This window comes from Hetaerina americana, unplaced genomic scaffold (genome assembly GCF_022747635.1).
Source record: "Hetaerina americana unplaced genomic scaffold, ioHetAmer1.1.p SCAF_4, whole genome shotgun sequence".
NCBI lineage: Eukaryota > Metazoa > Arthropoda > Insecta > Odonata > Calopterygidae > Hetaerina > Hetaerina americana.
This window is the reverse complement of record NW_027286985.1, coordinates 70,363,717-70,381,187: the sequence shown is the minus strand read 5'-3', so window position 1 is coordinate 70,381,187 and position 17,471 is coordinate 70,363,717. Positions and strand designations below refer to the sequence as shown.

Below are 17,471 nucleotides of genomic sequence, written 5' to 3'. Positions count from 1 at the left end.
ATCATAATTTACTATAATATCCTTCAAATCTATAATATAGCCACTACGACTCGAAATTAACTCAATATTCATAATCTTAACAAAAACTTGGAAGAAATATTCAACACCAGGAGAGATTAAATTCCCAGTAATTCAGACCACGGTGAAACATATTTCATTTTATCTAATTCCCAGTGAACATCTGGTTTTCTGATACGAGGCCAAAATGCTTAAACAATGGCAGCTGGGCATTTCACAGGGTCAAATTAAATTCCTTCAACCAAGTGGGACAATGATAAAAGAAAACCATGAACCCAGGGTTTAGGTAAAAAATCAGGCAAAAAGAGATAGCGGAAGAAAAACACGTAGCTCTCAGAACTGTCTCAGGAAACATGTTCCACAAAAAGTATCCAAAACAAAAAAGTAAAATTACATCTTTTAAATAAGGTTTGCAATGGAGTGAAAGGTTTCTCTAGCTGTAGAAGATCTTTCTGCAAACACAGACTGATGACAAATCTAAACTGATCTCAAGTTTTTCAATGTAGCAGTACGTAGCCAATGTATTCAGGTAAGTGAATAACTCATTAAAAAGGTAGTTAGTGTAATCACTGCAATGGCTTACCCAACTTACATAATTAATTCTTAATGATTTGAATGAAACAAAATTCCATATTATCAAAGAAAAGTTCATCATGCTTTTCTGGTCTATATATCAATAAAATATTGCTATGATAGTAAAATTTGGAAAGGTATGATGAAAATAAAATTTTTACTTACACAGGAATGTAACTTTTGGCTTTCCGGTCTTTCCTGTTCATGGCCTTAATCGAATCAAGCATGCTTGCTGGAGGAACCAATAAGATCTTGTTTTTCTCAGCGACTTTCCCTCCTTTATCTGACAGTTTCAGAAACTGTTCCCCTTTATCAGAAGTGTTTACAGTTGCATATGGAAATGACTTCTTGCCAAAGCCTCCCTTGAAAGGCTTTGATCCACACTCCTCAAGATATCCAGTCCTTACCAAAAGTCGCCCTGTGGACAATTAAATTTTTTATATCATGAGATTAAGAAAAATAGTTCTGCAGTAATCAATACTATTAAGCATTTCTTCAATCAGCTCATATTGCATCTTGAAAATATATTCATCCTAACAACTTTTAATACAATCAAAATACAATGGCATCATTTGTTTATACCGAGGAGTGAAATTCACTCATACCCTACTACGAAAACATATAGTTCATTGAGTATACTTAATTCAGGAAAAAATATTTAGTATTGAAGCATATATGCAATTACTTGAAATATAGCATCATATGCCAAGGGCAATCACTTCAGCGGCGGATGAAATGCTAATTTTTGTGAATAACATACCCAAGTTTTTCCAGTATGCCTCAGCCTTACTTTTTCCCTTGCCAAATAAAGGTTCCTTCATGTGATAGTCATTTAACTTGTTGGACTTTGAGCCACAGAGAAGAAGAATGGGAATGGTAAGCCCAAAGCGACCATTGAGTGCTTTTACAGCTCCCAGTATTAGTTTTGCATCCTCAGTGAAGTCAAATCTTCCAAGTTCATCCAATCCAGTGGCTTTATCAATATCTACACCCATGTTACCATATGAGACCCTAAAATAAATAAAAAGGTAAGTTATTCAATTAGAGAACTAAGAAATGCAGCCATGTTAAGTCTGTGTCGATTCAACCCCTAACTTTTAAGTTAAACTGCCAATAAAAATGAAATAACTAATCTAGAATTGATAAACAAATATAAGTACAACTAGTGAATAGGTGCTAAAATTTTAAAAAATTATAAAAAATTGTCAAAAATGAAATTAAGTCCTAAATTACTGTGGAACCATATATCTATTTCATGCTAAATCTTTTGGAGCAAAAGGTTTGATCAAAAAAAAGGCAGGACTGATTTTATAACTTGTTCATTTTGATGGATATAGCTTAATCGAACTTGTCGCCCTAAAAGAACATGGGGATCGAGATGGTGCAGGGGTTCATGTACTGGCTTCCCACCCAGAGGGCGCGGGTTCAAATCCCGGCGGTGTTGAATATTTTTCAGAGGTATCTCGATCCTTACTTGAGGTGCTTTGTGGAGGGCAATTTGAATGAGTACGCCGTCCGTCGGATGGGACGTTACACTGCGGACCCCTTGGCGCCTCTCCTAAAGAGTAGGCTAATGCCGACGCCGGGTTTCTCTCCACCCTTCATCCTTTCCTGTCCAAACCCCAAGGCGCAAATAACCTCAGCAGTCGGTCGCCTCCCCTAAAAACTACTACTACTACTCAAAGAACATGCCTTGGCTGACGACACACCTTTGCCAACTTTTCTTCCACCTTTTGAACCCTGCCTGGTAAGCCTCCTTTGGGATCCTCTTCAGATCTGCCGTAAAATTAGTTTTAATGTCCGCAATAGGGTCGAATCGGTGCCCTTTCAAGGTCGATTTTAACTTTGGAAACAAAAAAAGGTCTGATAAAGCCACGTCTGGAGAGTATGGTGGCTGTGGAATCACGGAAGTTCCGGTTCTGGCAAAAAACTCCGTCATGATCAGCGCCTGACAAATGTCAGTTTGCCAGAGTTCTGGACAAATGTGCACACATTTTTGTCTCTGTTCATCAGTCAGCACTTGCGGGACGAATTTTGATGTGAAGCGTGTCATGCCCAAAATGTCTGTCAAATTGTCTGACAGGATCCAAAACTAATGTTCACTTCCTCGGTTATCTCCCTAACAATTAAATGGCGATTTGCCTGCACCAAATCATTCACCAATTTAACATGGTTTGGATCTGTCGAAGTGGAAGGCCACCCCATCGCGAATCTTCATCTGTCGAGGTTCTGCCCGATTCAAAATGACTGTACCTATCAAAACACTGGCTTCGACTCATAGCTTCATTAATAAAGGCTTGCTGAATCATTCCAAATGTCTCTGTAGCACTTTTGCCAAGTTTGAAACAAAATTTCACTCACACAGGCTATTCCTCTATCTCCTTCATTGCTGCTGTTGCACCTGGAAACAAACAGGTTAAGACACGTACCGCTGCTGCATAACGACTTGACGTAAACAAACGCAACACCTCTCATTTTAGTCATCAGATGTGTTGCTAGATGGCACACTGTGTCTCGTTCCGATTCGTTGAACAGTTTGCGTGGAATAAAATCAGTCCGGTCTTATTTGATCACACCTTGTGCATGCACCATTTTTCTAAGACAATTATTCCCTCATTAGTATTAAATTAGACTGGGCAAATTAGCATGAAATATTATATTCCCAAGGTAACGAACTTTTCAATTTTCAGGTTTTCAAGAGTGCATAAATATAATATCCAAAGGTAAAGTAAAAGAAATAGCAACATTTATAACTCTCCACAACTTTTCAGCCTCATTTGCAAATGGCACTCACACTGAAAAGGCATGCATAGAGCCCAGAAATCTCAAATTATTAAATTTAGGAATATTTTAAGGCCTGGTTTTCTTTCCAATTATATACATTTAAAAAATAATTTTCTGTAGTCACTATGAAATTTTCAAACTCTTAGAGGATTTAATTAAAAGAAATTTCAATTAATACAAATTACCACCAATATTATTTGTGAACATTGACATATTAGACTTTAGAATTTTATACAAGGGATATAAAATATTGCATGGGTATGCATGATATGAATAGGAATATAACAGATTGCTTATCTTAAAAAAACCCACTCTATTTTAAAATCATTTCAAATAATGTAGCATAAATGAAACCAAAATTTGTTAACAACAAACATCTTAAAATGTTTTCCTCATACATTGAGGCACCAAAAAATTAAATTACTACAAAATTATGCCTGGAAAATATTTCAGAAAAAACACTAGTTATGTAGCAAGAGCATGCAAAGAAAAGCAGTAGCTTATGACTTAACAGCAAACTACCAAAAATGAAATGCTTCTATAGGTGTACACTATCACGTAATCCGTGAAATGAGGCACACAAAAGAGTACAAAAAATTAGGAACATGCACTGTTGCTCCAGAGATATGCAAAAATGAGTAAAAAGCACTTTTAAAACAAGTTAAATATGGATATTCCAAGAATAATTACTAACTTTCTGGAGCAGTTGTCACAGCAAGTCTTTGAGAGTGGCCCTGATTCCATCTTGCACATTCTGCTGTCTTTGAAGTGGCTGAGTAGAAGTTTTCGGCGGCATTCACTGGTTTCCAAATAGGACTCAAGCAACACACTCATTTCTTCCTTGTGCTTCTTGAACTGAGCTGTTTTATAAGTCGACAAAAAATGCCTGGAGAAGGACAAATTAGCTTATGGTGACCCGTGTTTCAGTTACTGGATTGCAGCATTTGACAACTATTACCACACACATGCCACTAAGGTAAGCTAATGAGAATAGAAATAAGATAGATCACAATGTGGCAGGCATGGAATGAGAATCACTTTAAAGAAAACTAAGGCTACGAGATTTTAAAGAGAGAAGAAGGCCAAGTAAAACCTTAAAATTAGAAGGCTTAAAGTAGATCAGGTAGAATAGTTTACCGATCTTGGAAGTATTTTGGATGAATATGATTAAAATAGTAGGGACATAAGAATTGTGTTCAGCAAATTAGCTTTAACAAGGAGAAGGGGGGTGGTGAAGAAGGTCATATCAAAAAACTGGAAAAGGTGCAAAGAAAGGCTACCCGATATGTACTGGGGAAGTATAGGAGGATGGAGAGTGTGTCAGACATGCTAGAAACGCTGGGCTGGGAACCTCTACAAACTAGAAGGAAATAAAGCAGACTTTGTGGAATGTTCTGCATTCTGAAGGGGGAGAAAGCTTGGGCAGATCTTAGGAAAGAGGCGGGGAACCCAAATTTTATAGGGAGAAATGATCACAAATTTAAGGTAAAATGCCGGGCACAGAGAACAAATAAAAAAAAATTTTGGTGGTGACAGGGATGTGAAGTAAGACTGTTAGGAAAAGATTAACAAAAAACTTGATAGGGAGGATAGTGTTCTATGACATGGAAACCTTGGCTATTGAGGAAAGATAATAAGTGCAGATAATTGACTTTTAAAATGTCGGCATGGAGAAGGATGGAAAAAGTCAAATGGACGGGCAAGAAAACAAATTATGAAGTACTAGGAATCGCAGAGGAGGGAAGAGAGCTATTAGAAGAAATTCTAAGGAGGCAAGATAAAGTGGACGCAGAGCATTTTGATAAATGATGGAACGTTGAAGACTGCACAAGAAGGGAGAATATCAGGGAGGACAGGTTGCGGAGGAAAATAATAGTCAGGCTGTATGAAATGAACCATGTCAGAAACTTATAGTAGTAGTAGTAGATTTACAAGAGGCAACCGACAGCTAAGGTCATTTGGGCCATTAGTAGTTGATGTGAAAGGAGGATGGGTGAAGGGAAACCCAGCATTGGCATTAGCCTACTCTTAGCGAAAAGTGCCAAGGGTTCTGTAGTTTCATGTTCCATCCAATGGACAGCATACTCACTCAAAGTGCCCTCCACAAAGCACTGCCGGTAGAGCTCAGGATACCACTGAACAATATCTATCATTGCCAGGATTTGAACCCGGGCCTTCTCGGTGGGAAGCCAGTACGTTAGCCTCCGTACCATCCCGATTCCCTCAGAATGTTATGTACAACTGAAGGGTATTTGGTTGTGTGGAGTTAGGTAAGACTAGAATTATAGCAGTTTTGATCTATATCCATCCAAAACCTACCTAAAACAGTAAACTACCTTAACAAATACCACAGTTACAATTTAGTACTTTGCCTCCATATGTGTACCAATAGCATTAAAAATGATAACCTTATCATTAAATTACTATAACTACCGACTTAAAAGATACTGACCTGTTGAGTATAAAATCTGAAGAGTTGAAAAATACAAGGCAACTAGAAGGTAAACCATCTCTTCCAGCTCTCCCTATCTCTTGGTAATAGGACTCAATATCATGTGGTGCACCATAGTGGATTATGAGCCGCACATCTGTATACAATTGTTCTAAAATTAGACAAGCCTTGAATCTATCTTCAACAAGGTATACTAAATAAGAACCCAACTCAGAACAGCACAATTGCTATATTGTAATAAAATTTTGAGGATTACTTTTCTGAAAAAGCAAAATATTACTATTTTAAATTATCTCAGTGAAGAGATTTGGATTAGAGACAAGTGTTGGGTATTAACTTAAAAAATACATATTGATAACTTTTAAAACCACCATATTTCACATTCCACCATCACCATATTTCAATGGTCAAACACCATATTTCCATGAGTAAATTCATATCGCACTACAAATTTGTGTACATATTTTACATCATTTGAGAAGATGTTTTTAAGTTAATCACTGTTACATCAATCAATTAAATAATAATCAAACTTTCACAGAACTAATTACACCATGGTTTGGGCTGGCAAGAGTGGTCCACCTACACGCTTGGCAATTCAAAGAAGACAAGACAATCGAAGCAGTTAAAAAGTATACGTATATCAAGCAAAATACCAGGCAAGTAGTTTGAGATTGAGCACCTGAAGGTATATAGAGGCACCTACACCTCTTTTCATGTATCTGTTGGGGAAGATTAAAAGATATGGTGGAAAGTCCCGGTTTTTGGCCGGAACATGTCTGTGTTAGCAGGTATTCTTTTTATGAAGGCCCACCTGAGCTCCGCAAAGGGTTAGTCGAAATTAGGTAGCCTTTCACAATCGCTCAAGTTAATATCCAGTGCCTCAGAAACAAAGTAAACCTGCTGGAAGTGGCTATAAAAGAGTTCGAACCAGACATGTATTGTGTATTACTGAGCATTGGTTAAAATATGAAGAACTAATGGTCATCTCATTCTCAAATTACTCTCTAGTGTCTTCATTCTGCCATACCACATATAAAAATGGAGGGGTGGCCATATTCGTGCATAGTAGAATATAGGGTACTATTAACTCAATTGACATGCCTGTGAAGGAAGAAAAAACTTTCAAATGTGCTTTGTGTTTCCATAAAACTCCAGTGGGGTTGCCCAAGCTCATGTCCAACTATCAATTACTAACTGGGAATTTTCATGCATTTATTAAAAAACTGGACCAACTCCTTTGTTCCTTATATGCAAACGACCGAATAATTGCATTAAATGGTGACCTCAACTGTAATCTCTTCGTTGACTCCCCTCACAAATCTGAATTACTGAAGTTGTTCAAAACTGTTTTAATAATGATCGTACTAAATTGTAATAAAATATCAAATCCTAACAACAAACTACCCAAAAGTATAAAGGATACTAAGGGAACTCCTCCATTCAGGCATACATTAAAAAGATATCTACAACATAATATGTTCTACTCGATTGACGAGTATCTCAACAATATTCCTGACCAGCAAGTTCATATTCTTAATTTATAGCAATGGTCATAGTCTAGTTTATATTAATGATCAATGATTTTTCTAACTTAATATTTCATCTGCATGTTACAGTCGATGTTCATGGGTTTGCCCCAAATATAATGTAAATGTGAGCACCACTTTTTAAAAATTTAATTGAGCCTGTATCTTTACTCCTTTTTGACGTGCCTTATATCATGTGCATACACCACCCACCTGGTATTTTTGTATTATTATCTATGGGAAAATGAAAAGAAAATATAAAATATATATATATATATATATATATATATATATATATATATATATATATATATATATATATATATATATATATATATATAAAACACACAATAAAAACTTATCACATCAACCAACATAAAAGTTAGCCCATCCAGATGGCTTGATCATATTTCAAATATGTAAAATACCTTTCAGAAACTACTGAAATTCAATCTAACAAAATAACAATGTATTTTACATTTAACCACAACTGATCTATGATCTAACATCGCTACCAAGGCATCCTCCTCCACTCTGAAATGTTAGGAGCCATAAAAGAAGGGGCTTTTAGGGGCTTCAAAGAAAAGGCTCCTAAAAGCCCCCTCATGTAGAGCCTCTAAAATTTTGGATTGTAAGAGGATGCCTTGGAAGCGATACTAGATCATAGATCAGTTGTGGTTAAATATAAAATACCTTGTTATTTTGTTAGATTGAATTCTAGTAGTTTCTTAAATACCACAGTAGCTTAATTGGCTAAAGCACTCAGCCAGACATCAAGAGATCCAGGTTCAAATCCCAATCAAGGTCAATGATTTTCATGCTTTCAAATTATTTCATTGTAATGTGCATTGGCAGATGACTTCATTAAAAGTTATTGCCATGACATCTCTCAAGATTTTCTCAGAATTTGTCAAAGGTAAACACCCTAGTGTTCAAAGTTGGCTCTAACCTCAAGGACTGTGGTGCAATGTACACGACTACGAATACCTGTGACATTGTATGCACATTATTTAGTAGTATCATATTATCTTGTTCCTTTGTTCCCTAAAAATTTGAATGGACTTCAAGGGATCCAATTTGAATTCTGGTCAAGGCAAATGATTTTTACACTTTGAAATTGTTGTACTAAAATATTCCAAAGTCTAATGATGATACCTCAAAAAAAGTAGGCACTTCTACCGATAAATGGCCTATTATTGTATACAGAAGTGAAACTATTAATATCAGTAAACTAAACATACCATTAAAATGTGAATAAAATGGAAAAAAGAAGGATAACTGAATTCTGAAGAAAAATAATGGCTGTCATTGTTTCCTTTGGAATGCTCATTTTAAATAATTAGATTCAAATGAAAAGGCACTTTCCTAGAATAATCAATTCCAACTTCCCTTTATATGGCCTTTGCAAGGTGTATTCATTACTTTGTGGAACTAATGAGGAGTGAGGCACTCAACAGGGAACATATTATTCCATGTCAATTTTTCACTAGTTAAACATTGCAAGTACCTACAAGGAGTCATGAAAGATATATTTTTTCTAAATGAATGGCTTAAAATGTCCAGAACATTTCGTTTCCCACATCAGTAACCAAACTTAAGTTTGCCAATTAAAAGATAGCTGGGAGATGCAATCAACAGCCAAACAGTAATTAAAACTGTCAAGAATATATCCTTATAAGACCCTTATAAATTCAGCTATGTACAGTACTACCAGGTGGAAACTGTTTGCTGATTTGCCTGGACCAATGTCACAGGACTTGGCCTGATAGACAAATTCAATGAAAATTTTTATTACAATGTAGATAGAAATGAATTTACCTGGTTTGTCTATTCCCATTCCAAAAGCAACAGTGGCAACTATCACTTTGATCTGATCTTTCACAAATTTCTCATGTACGTCTTTCCTTATATTAGGTCTCAATCCAGCATGATACTCGTCACATTCCACTCCCAATCCTGTAAGAACATGGTGATGCATTTTATTAACAGTTAATTAAGTATGTTTTCCACAATTTTATCTAAACTGTTTTTGAATCATAGGGTTACAGTCTCAGAGAATTGAGTTAAAGGACACTATTTATAGTATTTAAGTGTAAGAGGTAGAATGATTAAAAAATTCTTGGTTTACTAGCTCCTCATTGTGAACTATTACAGAAATAAATCCCAAATAACATGTTTCCCTCTATTACAGAACCTTCCAGATAAACCACTTCAATGTTTATCTCTTACTCTGGGGTGGCAGATGGGGCCAGCTCAAATGGCGGTGGTGATTCCACCCAAATTTGCCAAGGCATCTTATTCAGGGGCACTTGAAATGGCTAAAAACTACCCCTTCACCTAGCAGAAAAATTAAAGGGCTACTGATTCAGTTGAAAATGGTAAATTCAGTTGCTAAAATCAATATTTTCCTTGGTCTCTACATATTTTACTGCACACTACAATTCAGTGACTTTAGACAAGATGAAATTAATTTGCACAGTTCTGCTGTATTTGACATTGCTATTAGCTCTGGCCTATTGTCACCATCAAAAAGGCAGAGAATTGAATTTTTGATGTGCCTTACAAGTACAATGATTAATGTTTCTGAATATTTTTAAAAAATTAACTTGGTCGTTGTCTACAGTATTCTCATGAAATGTAAAAAATATGGTCAGCCTGATTCAAACAGAAAATGATACTTTTACTTCCCTTAAGCTGCTCATGGGAAAAACTACTCACTCAGTTTTTTTCTATATTGAGGGAGGCCTCGATGATTTTTACTCTCCAAGGAAAAATTTCTATTTTCCTTTACACTTCTGACCTTTATTTCAAACCTGAAACTGTTAAGTTACTATTTTCCAATCAATTTTTAGTCCAACATCTACAAAAACTTTAACTACAAATAAATTGTCTTGAGTGTTCATCAGGTTCTTTTCCACAATATACTTTTATCTCATATGAAAGTTTAAATGTCTACCACTCTATATAGGCAAGAACATGACCATGTTCTCTTAGTGTGCAATTTTATCATGTTTTTACATAGTTTATGATGAATCAGTACAGGAAGAAATCATCAATATATTTATTAATTTTAAGATAAATAAATCCTCAATGCAGTTATGCTTGATTTTCTCAGTGCTGCATCTTCATGTATTGTAGAAAGTCAAAATCCAGGTTTATATAAAATATTAATACGTAAAGCTGGCCTTGAGTATAATGAAACTCAGTTTAACATACATACTCAAGACAAGTGGGGTGAGTACACGTCAAAGTACATGTTTTAGCCCAAAACATTTATTGAAATCCTTTCCAGGAATACAAATAAAATATAAGAAAATGCACAAATTTTTTTTTACAATTTTTTTGAATGAAAATGAATCAACAAAACCGAACGAAGAAACAAATGGATAGCTTAAAAAATGAAAAAAAATAGAAATCAACTCAATGAAGTCTAAAAATGTAAGCCTATCCATTATTTATTTGTTAAACTCATTTAATTACTGACCAAGACAGAACCACTAATTTTGGGACTTGATGATAAGCTGACTTTAGATTTTTATCGGGCTGAAAAATGTAAGAAATTTCTCAACTTACACTCAAAGTTATATGCTTGCACATAACTACTTCGTGTATTGTTATACCTTTCAAGGAATCAGCAATGCTTGATGTCTTCTTCTTAGTGGGGCAATAAATAATTGTGCATCCCTTGAAAGTCCAATGCCCATCACTTTTGACCATGAAGGGCCGTAAATCGTCAATGACATTGTTGCTCTTTGGAAGGACTTTGAGATAAAGGTTTGGACGATCAAATCCAGTGCAGGTGACCACTGGATTTCTTCACACATGAAAAAAGAACAAACTTTTTCACAGAAAAGATTTTGCAGTAAAGTTGCTTTTTTAAGGTAGTGTCGATAAGCCCTACATTTACATGGAGAGAAAATTTTGAAGGAAATAAAACAAAAACAAAGAGACACCAATTACCGTAAACGAAGTGATTTAAGGATGTCTTTCTTCACTTCTGGTGTGGCAGTTGCTGTGAGTGCTAGAAAGGGTACTTTGGGTAGTCCATCTCGTAATTTTCCAAGATTCCTAAAAAATATCAAATATGATACACGTGAACGGAGGAGGCCATCATATTCACATGGAAATGAATCATCAGAGTACTATTAGAGTCCAATTAATATATACTTTTATAGATAACAATGTAAGCATTTGTTTTCATGTCAACACTCAGGTCACCATATGCATGCAGATGATTTGGACACCAGCCAGTATTTAGGAAAATTAAAAGTTTTATACTGCTGTTGGTTTTCTGTCTACAACTACAGAATGTTGGTAAGCTCATTGGGTGTATGAGGATACCATATTTAATTATCTGATCAAGAGTAAATATGAATTGTTCATATAGAGGAATTGAAGATGTTGAGAAGATTTTTCAATTACTACCACCATTTATGTGCTTAACCTAGGTTGAATGAGAATGAAGATAGAGAGAAACAAAAATTTCAATCCACAACTTCACTCCTGAGTCCATTCATATTGTTTTGTCAGGATGATCTGATCTGCCAATATAATGTGGAGTCTTAATGGTTCACTATATCTTCCAGAGTCTCAGTCACTCTTGCCGACTTTTGGAGTGGAAGGGATGCCATCCTAGTAAGTCAGTCAGCTAGTTAATAATTGCTGAGCACATTACACCATCAGTGTGATAGATACATGGTTTGTATAAAAAGTATCAGGGAAATGCTAAGAAAATTATACTTCTTTCAAAATTTGCTACAATACCTCAAAATTTTCGAATCGCATCCCTTGAGTGGCGACACACTTTTTCCAGTGGCTTTTCCGTGGTAGGTGGATTCATAAAGTTGCTTAAGGGTATGCATGGAAGCTTCTTTGACAGAAAGGTCTATGTGGTTTCCTTTGAAGGAGGATTTTGCTTTAGGGAATAGGAAATAGTCTGCTGGTGCAAAGTCAGGATTGTAAGGTGATTGGGGAATCGTCGCAATGTCATTTCAGAAGGTCTTCGCAAACAGACACTTGACTCTGCTTTTGGTTGTTCATCAAGACCTTTGGGTCGAGTTAAGCACAGGTCTTTCCCATCGCCATATTTTCAGTGATAATGGTGTGCACTGTCATTTTATCAATGCCAATATGATCTGCAGTCATGCGCATATTTCCCGATGATCTGAAATCAGCTCTTCACGCACACGTGAGGAAAATATTGTTACCGCCGCTTTTTATACAAACCTTTTATGACTTCAATCAGCACAAGAACAGGAAATATATTCTATCCAACAGAAAAAATTGTATGAATAAACGGAAAAGGATTCTTTTGATGATAGATCACTAACAATAAAAAAATAAAGTGTAAGATCAGATTGTGAGATTAAATGAGAAATTTTATGCCTAATTTATGGTTACGTAAAAAATGATCACACACTGATGGCCTGAATTCAGCACTTACTGCAGATGCCATGGAAAATTTGTTCATGATACTTTTTATACATATCTTGTATGAGGCTAAATGTAAACATCGTTTATGAGGTTTTCGAGAAAGAAAAATTCTGAGTAAAATGCTACCATAGAAGGGCAAAAATTGGAGCAAGGGGATCAGTTAATGTAACTTTGAAATGTCCATATTAAATGAATAGGTAATTTTCCACAACTTTAGTTTACGGTATAACACATTTCACCATAGAATAAAGAATGTGGAAAATTACAAACTCATTCAATATGGACATCAAACAATTCCACGGGAATCGAGATGGTGCGGGGGCTAAAGTACTGGCTTCCCACCCTGAGGGTGCAGGTTCAAATCCCGGCGGTGTTGAATATTTTTCAGAGGTAACTCGATCCCTACTTGAGGTGCTTTGTGGAGGGCACTTTGAGTGAGTACGCCATCCGTCTGATGGGATGTTAAACTGCGGACCCCTTGGCACCTTTCGTAAAGAGTAGGCTAATGCCAATGCCAGGTTTCACTCCACCCTTTATCCTTTCCTGTCCATCCCCTATGGTGCAAATGACCTTAGCTGTCGGTCACCTCCCCTAAAAACTACTACTACTAACAATTCCACAAAGTGAATCCTGAAAGTGTAAAGTATATCTTCCAAGTATTTTGGTTGAATGGAATAGCGGTGAAGAGTCCACTCCCCATTCCAAGGGTTGATGGTTTGAACATTGGAAAGATATTATTTTTTTGGTCTACATGGTAAAGCAGTAGGGACATAAGAAGAATATTGCATCAGATAAAAAAGATTTAACAAGTAGGACGCAATTGATGACAGGGATGTTGAGTAAGGATGTAAAGATTAGTGAAAAGTTCGATATGGAACATGGTTGTTACTTTGCCAAAACATGGTCATTGTGGCAAAACGATAGGCTTTTGAGAAGTGGGAGCAGAGATGGCTGGAAAGGAAAACAAACTGCAAAGTACTACACATGTTGGGGAAGAAGAGATAATTATTGGAAGAAATTTAAATGAGGCAGTAAATACAGATGTGGAGTATTATTATTGGCAATGGGATGCTGAGTAAGGATGCAGGTGAGTTACGGTGAAGGGAAGGAGAGGCATTTTGGACAGAAAGAAGGAAGGCAGAAACTTTGTGAAATTGAAGAACAGTTTCATATAATGCTGGTTTTCAGGTTCCGTCTTGTTAGATAAATCCAATATATGCAGGTAAGATCAGTCAGCATCCATTTAAAACCTACCATTAATGGTAGACTAACAACTATAACAATAGTGAATATAATTTAGCTCATATACAAAGGTACATGAGGAGTGTACACATGAGCTAATGAAGATTACTTAAATCATGCAATAATGGCCGAGTTTCAATGATGGGGCTAGGGAATTTTTTTTCACATCTAGCCCATTATGCGATCATCATTTTGACCAATTCTTATTTCTCTCCTTTGCTATCAGCCTGTCCCATATGCACAGAGAATTGACTAAAATGGAGACACTACAGTGCATGTACACTGCTGTAAAAACATTTTCATCTCTCAATTATTTGACTCATTCATTATTAACTAAAATTTAAACAGTATAATTAAAATGCTGTATGTTCATGTTGTATCACCTCCTGCCACACACCCCAGAGTTGATTCGCGGGGTACCATGTTGGTGTAAAATATTCTCTTTTAACATTTTAAACTGGCAGTTCTATTGAATTGGTACTCATGGACTGATTAACAAATTAAGCTCTTTTTCCTTTTATGGCAGTATGGTGCACCTTCTTTGAGATTCAGAGGGAAGCAAAAGACTTAAACTAAAAAGGTGAAGCCCAAATTATCAAGTGCAAACACCCATTACTGACTCAAGTTCTTAAAAGTACTTTTTAAAATTAGTTATGAAGGTAAACCATCAGAAGGGGATTAGGAACTAGTACTAACTAAAAACTAAAATACACTTGTCTTGACTGCATCAGGCTTCCATGGCCAATTCAAACAGCATGATGCATACCTCAAGTCCTATCACCACAAGAAAGCAATACCCCACAGGCTAACACCTTACATCTGCAGCCAGTTTTTCGAGCTACATAATAGTTTATAATTCACTGTGATTTGCAGACATGGGATTCTAGAGATGGAATTGAAATTGTTAATTGATGTACACAATATGTTCATTGAAATTTTAATATTTAATTTATGAATGAAATCAGAGAAATATAAACTTAGAAACTTCAGCAGAACTACATATTTATGCATGCATTTCAATCACTGTTTTCAGTACTATTTTTATCCCTGTGCGTTCCACAAAAAACATGAAAATAAAAGGCCTTGTCCATCCTTCATCATTACGATGAGAAAATACATAAATTGATGCCCTAGACCGAAATATAAACTGATAATTTCATACCTATAAGAGCTTCTAAAATCATGCCCCCATTGACTGACACAATGAGCTTCATCAACAGCAACTAAAGTTACATTAACTCCATTCATCATTATTTCACTAAAAAACTGGTTTCCATAATCCCCAGTGGCGTATTCAGGGGTCACATACACCACTCGATATTCTCCATTCATGACTCGAGTCCTGACATTTTTGTCAGATTGCGCAGATCCCAAAAAACATGCATTGATGTTTGCCACCTTAAAATAAATGAGAAGAGAATAAGTTTCATGCGAGGTTACATTTGCCACTCTTGTCTGCGGTAAGCGATTTACCTCAAGGGAAAGCACTTGATCCTGCATGAGTGATATCAGTGGCGATATTACAATAGTAGTCCCTTGATTATACACAGCAGGATACTGGTAGCATAAACTTTTTCCATATCCAGTGGCCATAATGACGCAGTTATCTTGATTTTTCTTTGAATTAAAGTAATATAAAAATCACCCAAAAGAGCCAAATATTACAAATGCAAAGTCTTGAGAAACCAAAAAGAAAGTACTACCTCTAAAACGGAATAAATTATCTTCCACTGCATTGGCCGGAAACTGGAATGTCCGAAATATGATTTCAGTACTTCCATATGTTTTTGAGTTGGTGGAGGGACACCTTCAGGGAAATTAAAATTCTGTTAACCCCAGTTCTGGCGAAAAAGTTAAAAATGCTAACCGGATACCAACATACCGACATCATCCTCCGCTCCATCTGAATCATTTTTCTCCGGTGAAGAATTATTATCTTCTTGAGATTCTGCCACAGAAACCTCATTTTCATCGCATAACTCTCTCTCCCAATCACTTCCACTGTCATCACAAAGAAATGCATTTACAGCTTCGCTTATATCGTCTTCCATTTGTAAATATTTATTTCTAACGCTCTTCACATAAAAGTATGCCTGGAAATATTACAATTTGTAGAAAAACACAATATTCTATCCGCAAACTGCCTCACAATATGAACAAACATAAATCTTTACAAGGATGTAACCCTGCATGGACAAAATACTTTCAAATCCTAATAACTAGTCCAATGACAGAAGACATTAAATAAGCGCTTAAAGCCCGCGTTTTCGAAGTTCGATTGTTAGCTAGTTGATGGTTCGGTGGTCCAACAAGGAATTTCAACTGGCAGTGAAAACGTGATAGCCGTGATAGTAAACTTGATGGGCACCAGATTTGTAAAGAGGGGGAGGTAAAACGGAGTGACAAATAAGGGGAAAGATAGGGAATACACACTAGCTCAATTGGGAGTGTTTGGGAAACAGTGACGCACGCATATACCTTAACCACCCACAAAAAGGCAAAATGAATAAAAATTGAAACAAACTTACAACCACTCGATCACTAGGGTGTGTTAAGGAATAACAGTCACCCTCGCGAATCGCACTCAGGGTTTGCAAGGATATCTCCTATGCCAGAGACCCGTTGTGCTCGCACAGGAATAAAAACAATAAATTTTAAAAAGAAAAGGCCTGAGTTCCCGTTCGCAATCACTCGGGTGTGTTAGACCTTCGTGAATCGCACTGACTCACTCGTTCAGGGTTTACTAGGATTCTTCTAATGCCGGGACCCATCAATCACACAGAAATAGACTAAATAAATTCAGGCTGAGTGAGTGCGATTCATAAAGACCTGATACACCCGTGTGATTGCGTTTTACGGAAGTCCTTTCCGTTTGTTATTTCTGTGTGCTTGACGGATCCCTGGCATAGGAGGAATCCTTATAACCCTGAACGAGTGAGTATTTGTGAATCGCAATGGTCCGTTTTCGAACACTCGAGTGTATGAGCGAAAGCGTGCGTACATCCGTTTTATAATTTTGTATTAATTTGTGTGATTGATGGGTCACTGGCACATGAAGAATCCTTGTAAACCCTGCACGAGTGAGTCAGTGCGATTCACGAAGGTGTGACACACCCGAGTGATTGCGAACGGGAACTCGGGTCTTTTCTTTTTAATATTTATTGTTTTTATTCGAGTGCGAGTGAAACGGGTCTCTGGCATAGGAGATATCCTTGCAAACCCTGAGTGCGATTCACGAGGGTGACTGTTATTCCTAAACACCCTCCGATCGAGTGTTCGTAAGTTTGTTTTACTTTTTATTCATTTTGCCTGTGTGTGATTGAGGTATACGTGGGTCACTGTTTTCCAAACACACCCAAGTGACCTAGGGTTTATTCCCTATCTTTCCCATTACTCATTATTTTGTTTTACTTCCCCCTCTTTACAAGCCTGGCGCCAAT

At 36.5% G+C, this 17,471-nt stretch overlaps 1 protein-coding gene across 1 annotated transcript in view; it reads right to left on the bottom strand.

Moving 5' to 3' along the window:
- Window positions 1–16,226, bottom strand: part of LOC139691898 (bifunctional 3'-5' exonuclease/ATP-dependent helicase WRN-like) — a 35,220-nt gene extending 18,994 nt beyond the window's left edge. The window contains exons 1-11 of the mRNA XM_071589835.1: window positions 15,914–16,226; window positions 15,735–15,838; window positions 15,505–15,648; window positions 15,194–15,429; window positions 11,317–11,424; window positions 10,977–11,170; window positions 9,175–9,312; window positions 5,828–5,963; window positions 4,070–4,261; window positions 1,352–1,602; window positions 757–1,009 (exon numbers count right to left, since the gene is read on the bottom strand). Of these exons, the coding sequence (XP_071445936.1) occupies window positions 757–1,009; window positions 1,352–1,602; window positions 4,070–4,261; window positions 5,828–5,963; window positions 9,175–9,312; window positions 10,977–11,170; window positions 11,317–11,424; window positions 15,194–15,429; window positions 15,505–15,648; window positions 15,735–15,838; window positions 15,914–16,082 (1,925 nt within the window). The 5' untranslated portion in view covers window positions 16,083–16,226. The remainder of the gene's footprint in view (window positions 1–756; window positions 1,010–1,351; window positions 1,603–4,069; window positions 4,262–5,827; window positions 5,964–9,174; window positions 9,313–10,976; window positions 11,171–11,316; window positions 11,425–15,193; window positions 15,430–15,504; window positions 15,649–15,734; window positions 15,839–15,913) is intronic.
- Between the last annotated feature and the right edge of the window lie 1,245 nt (window positions 16,227–17,471).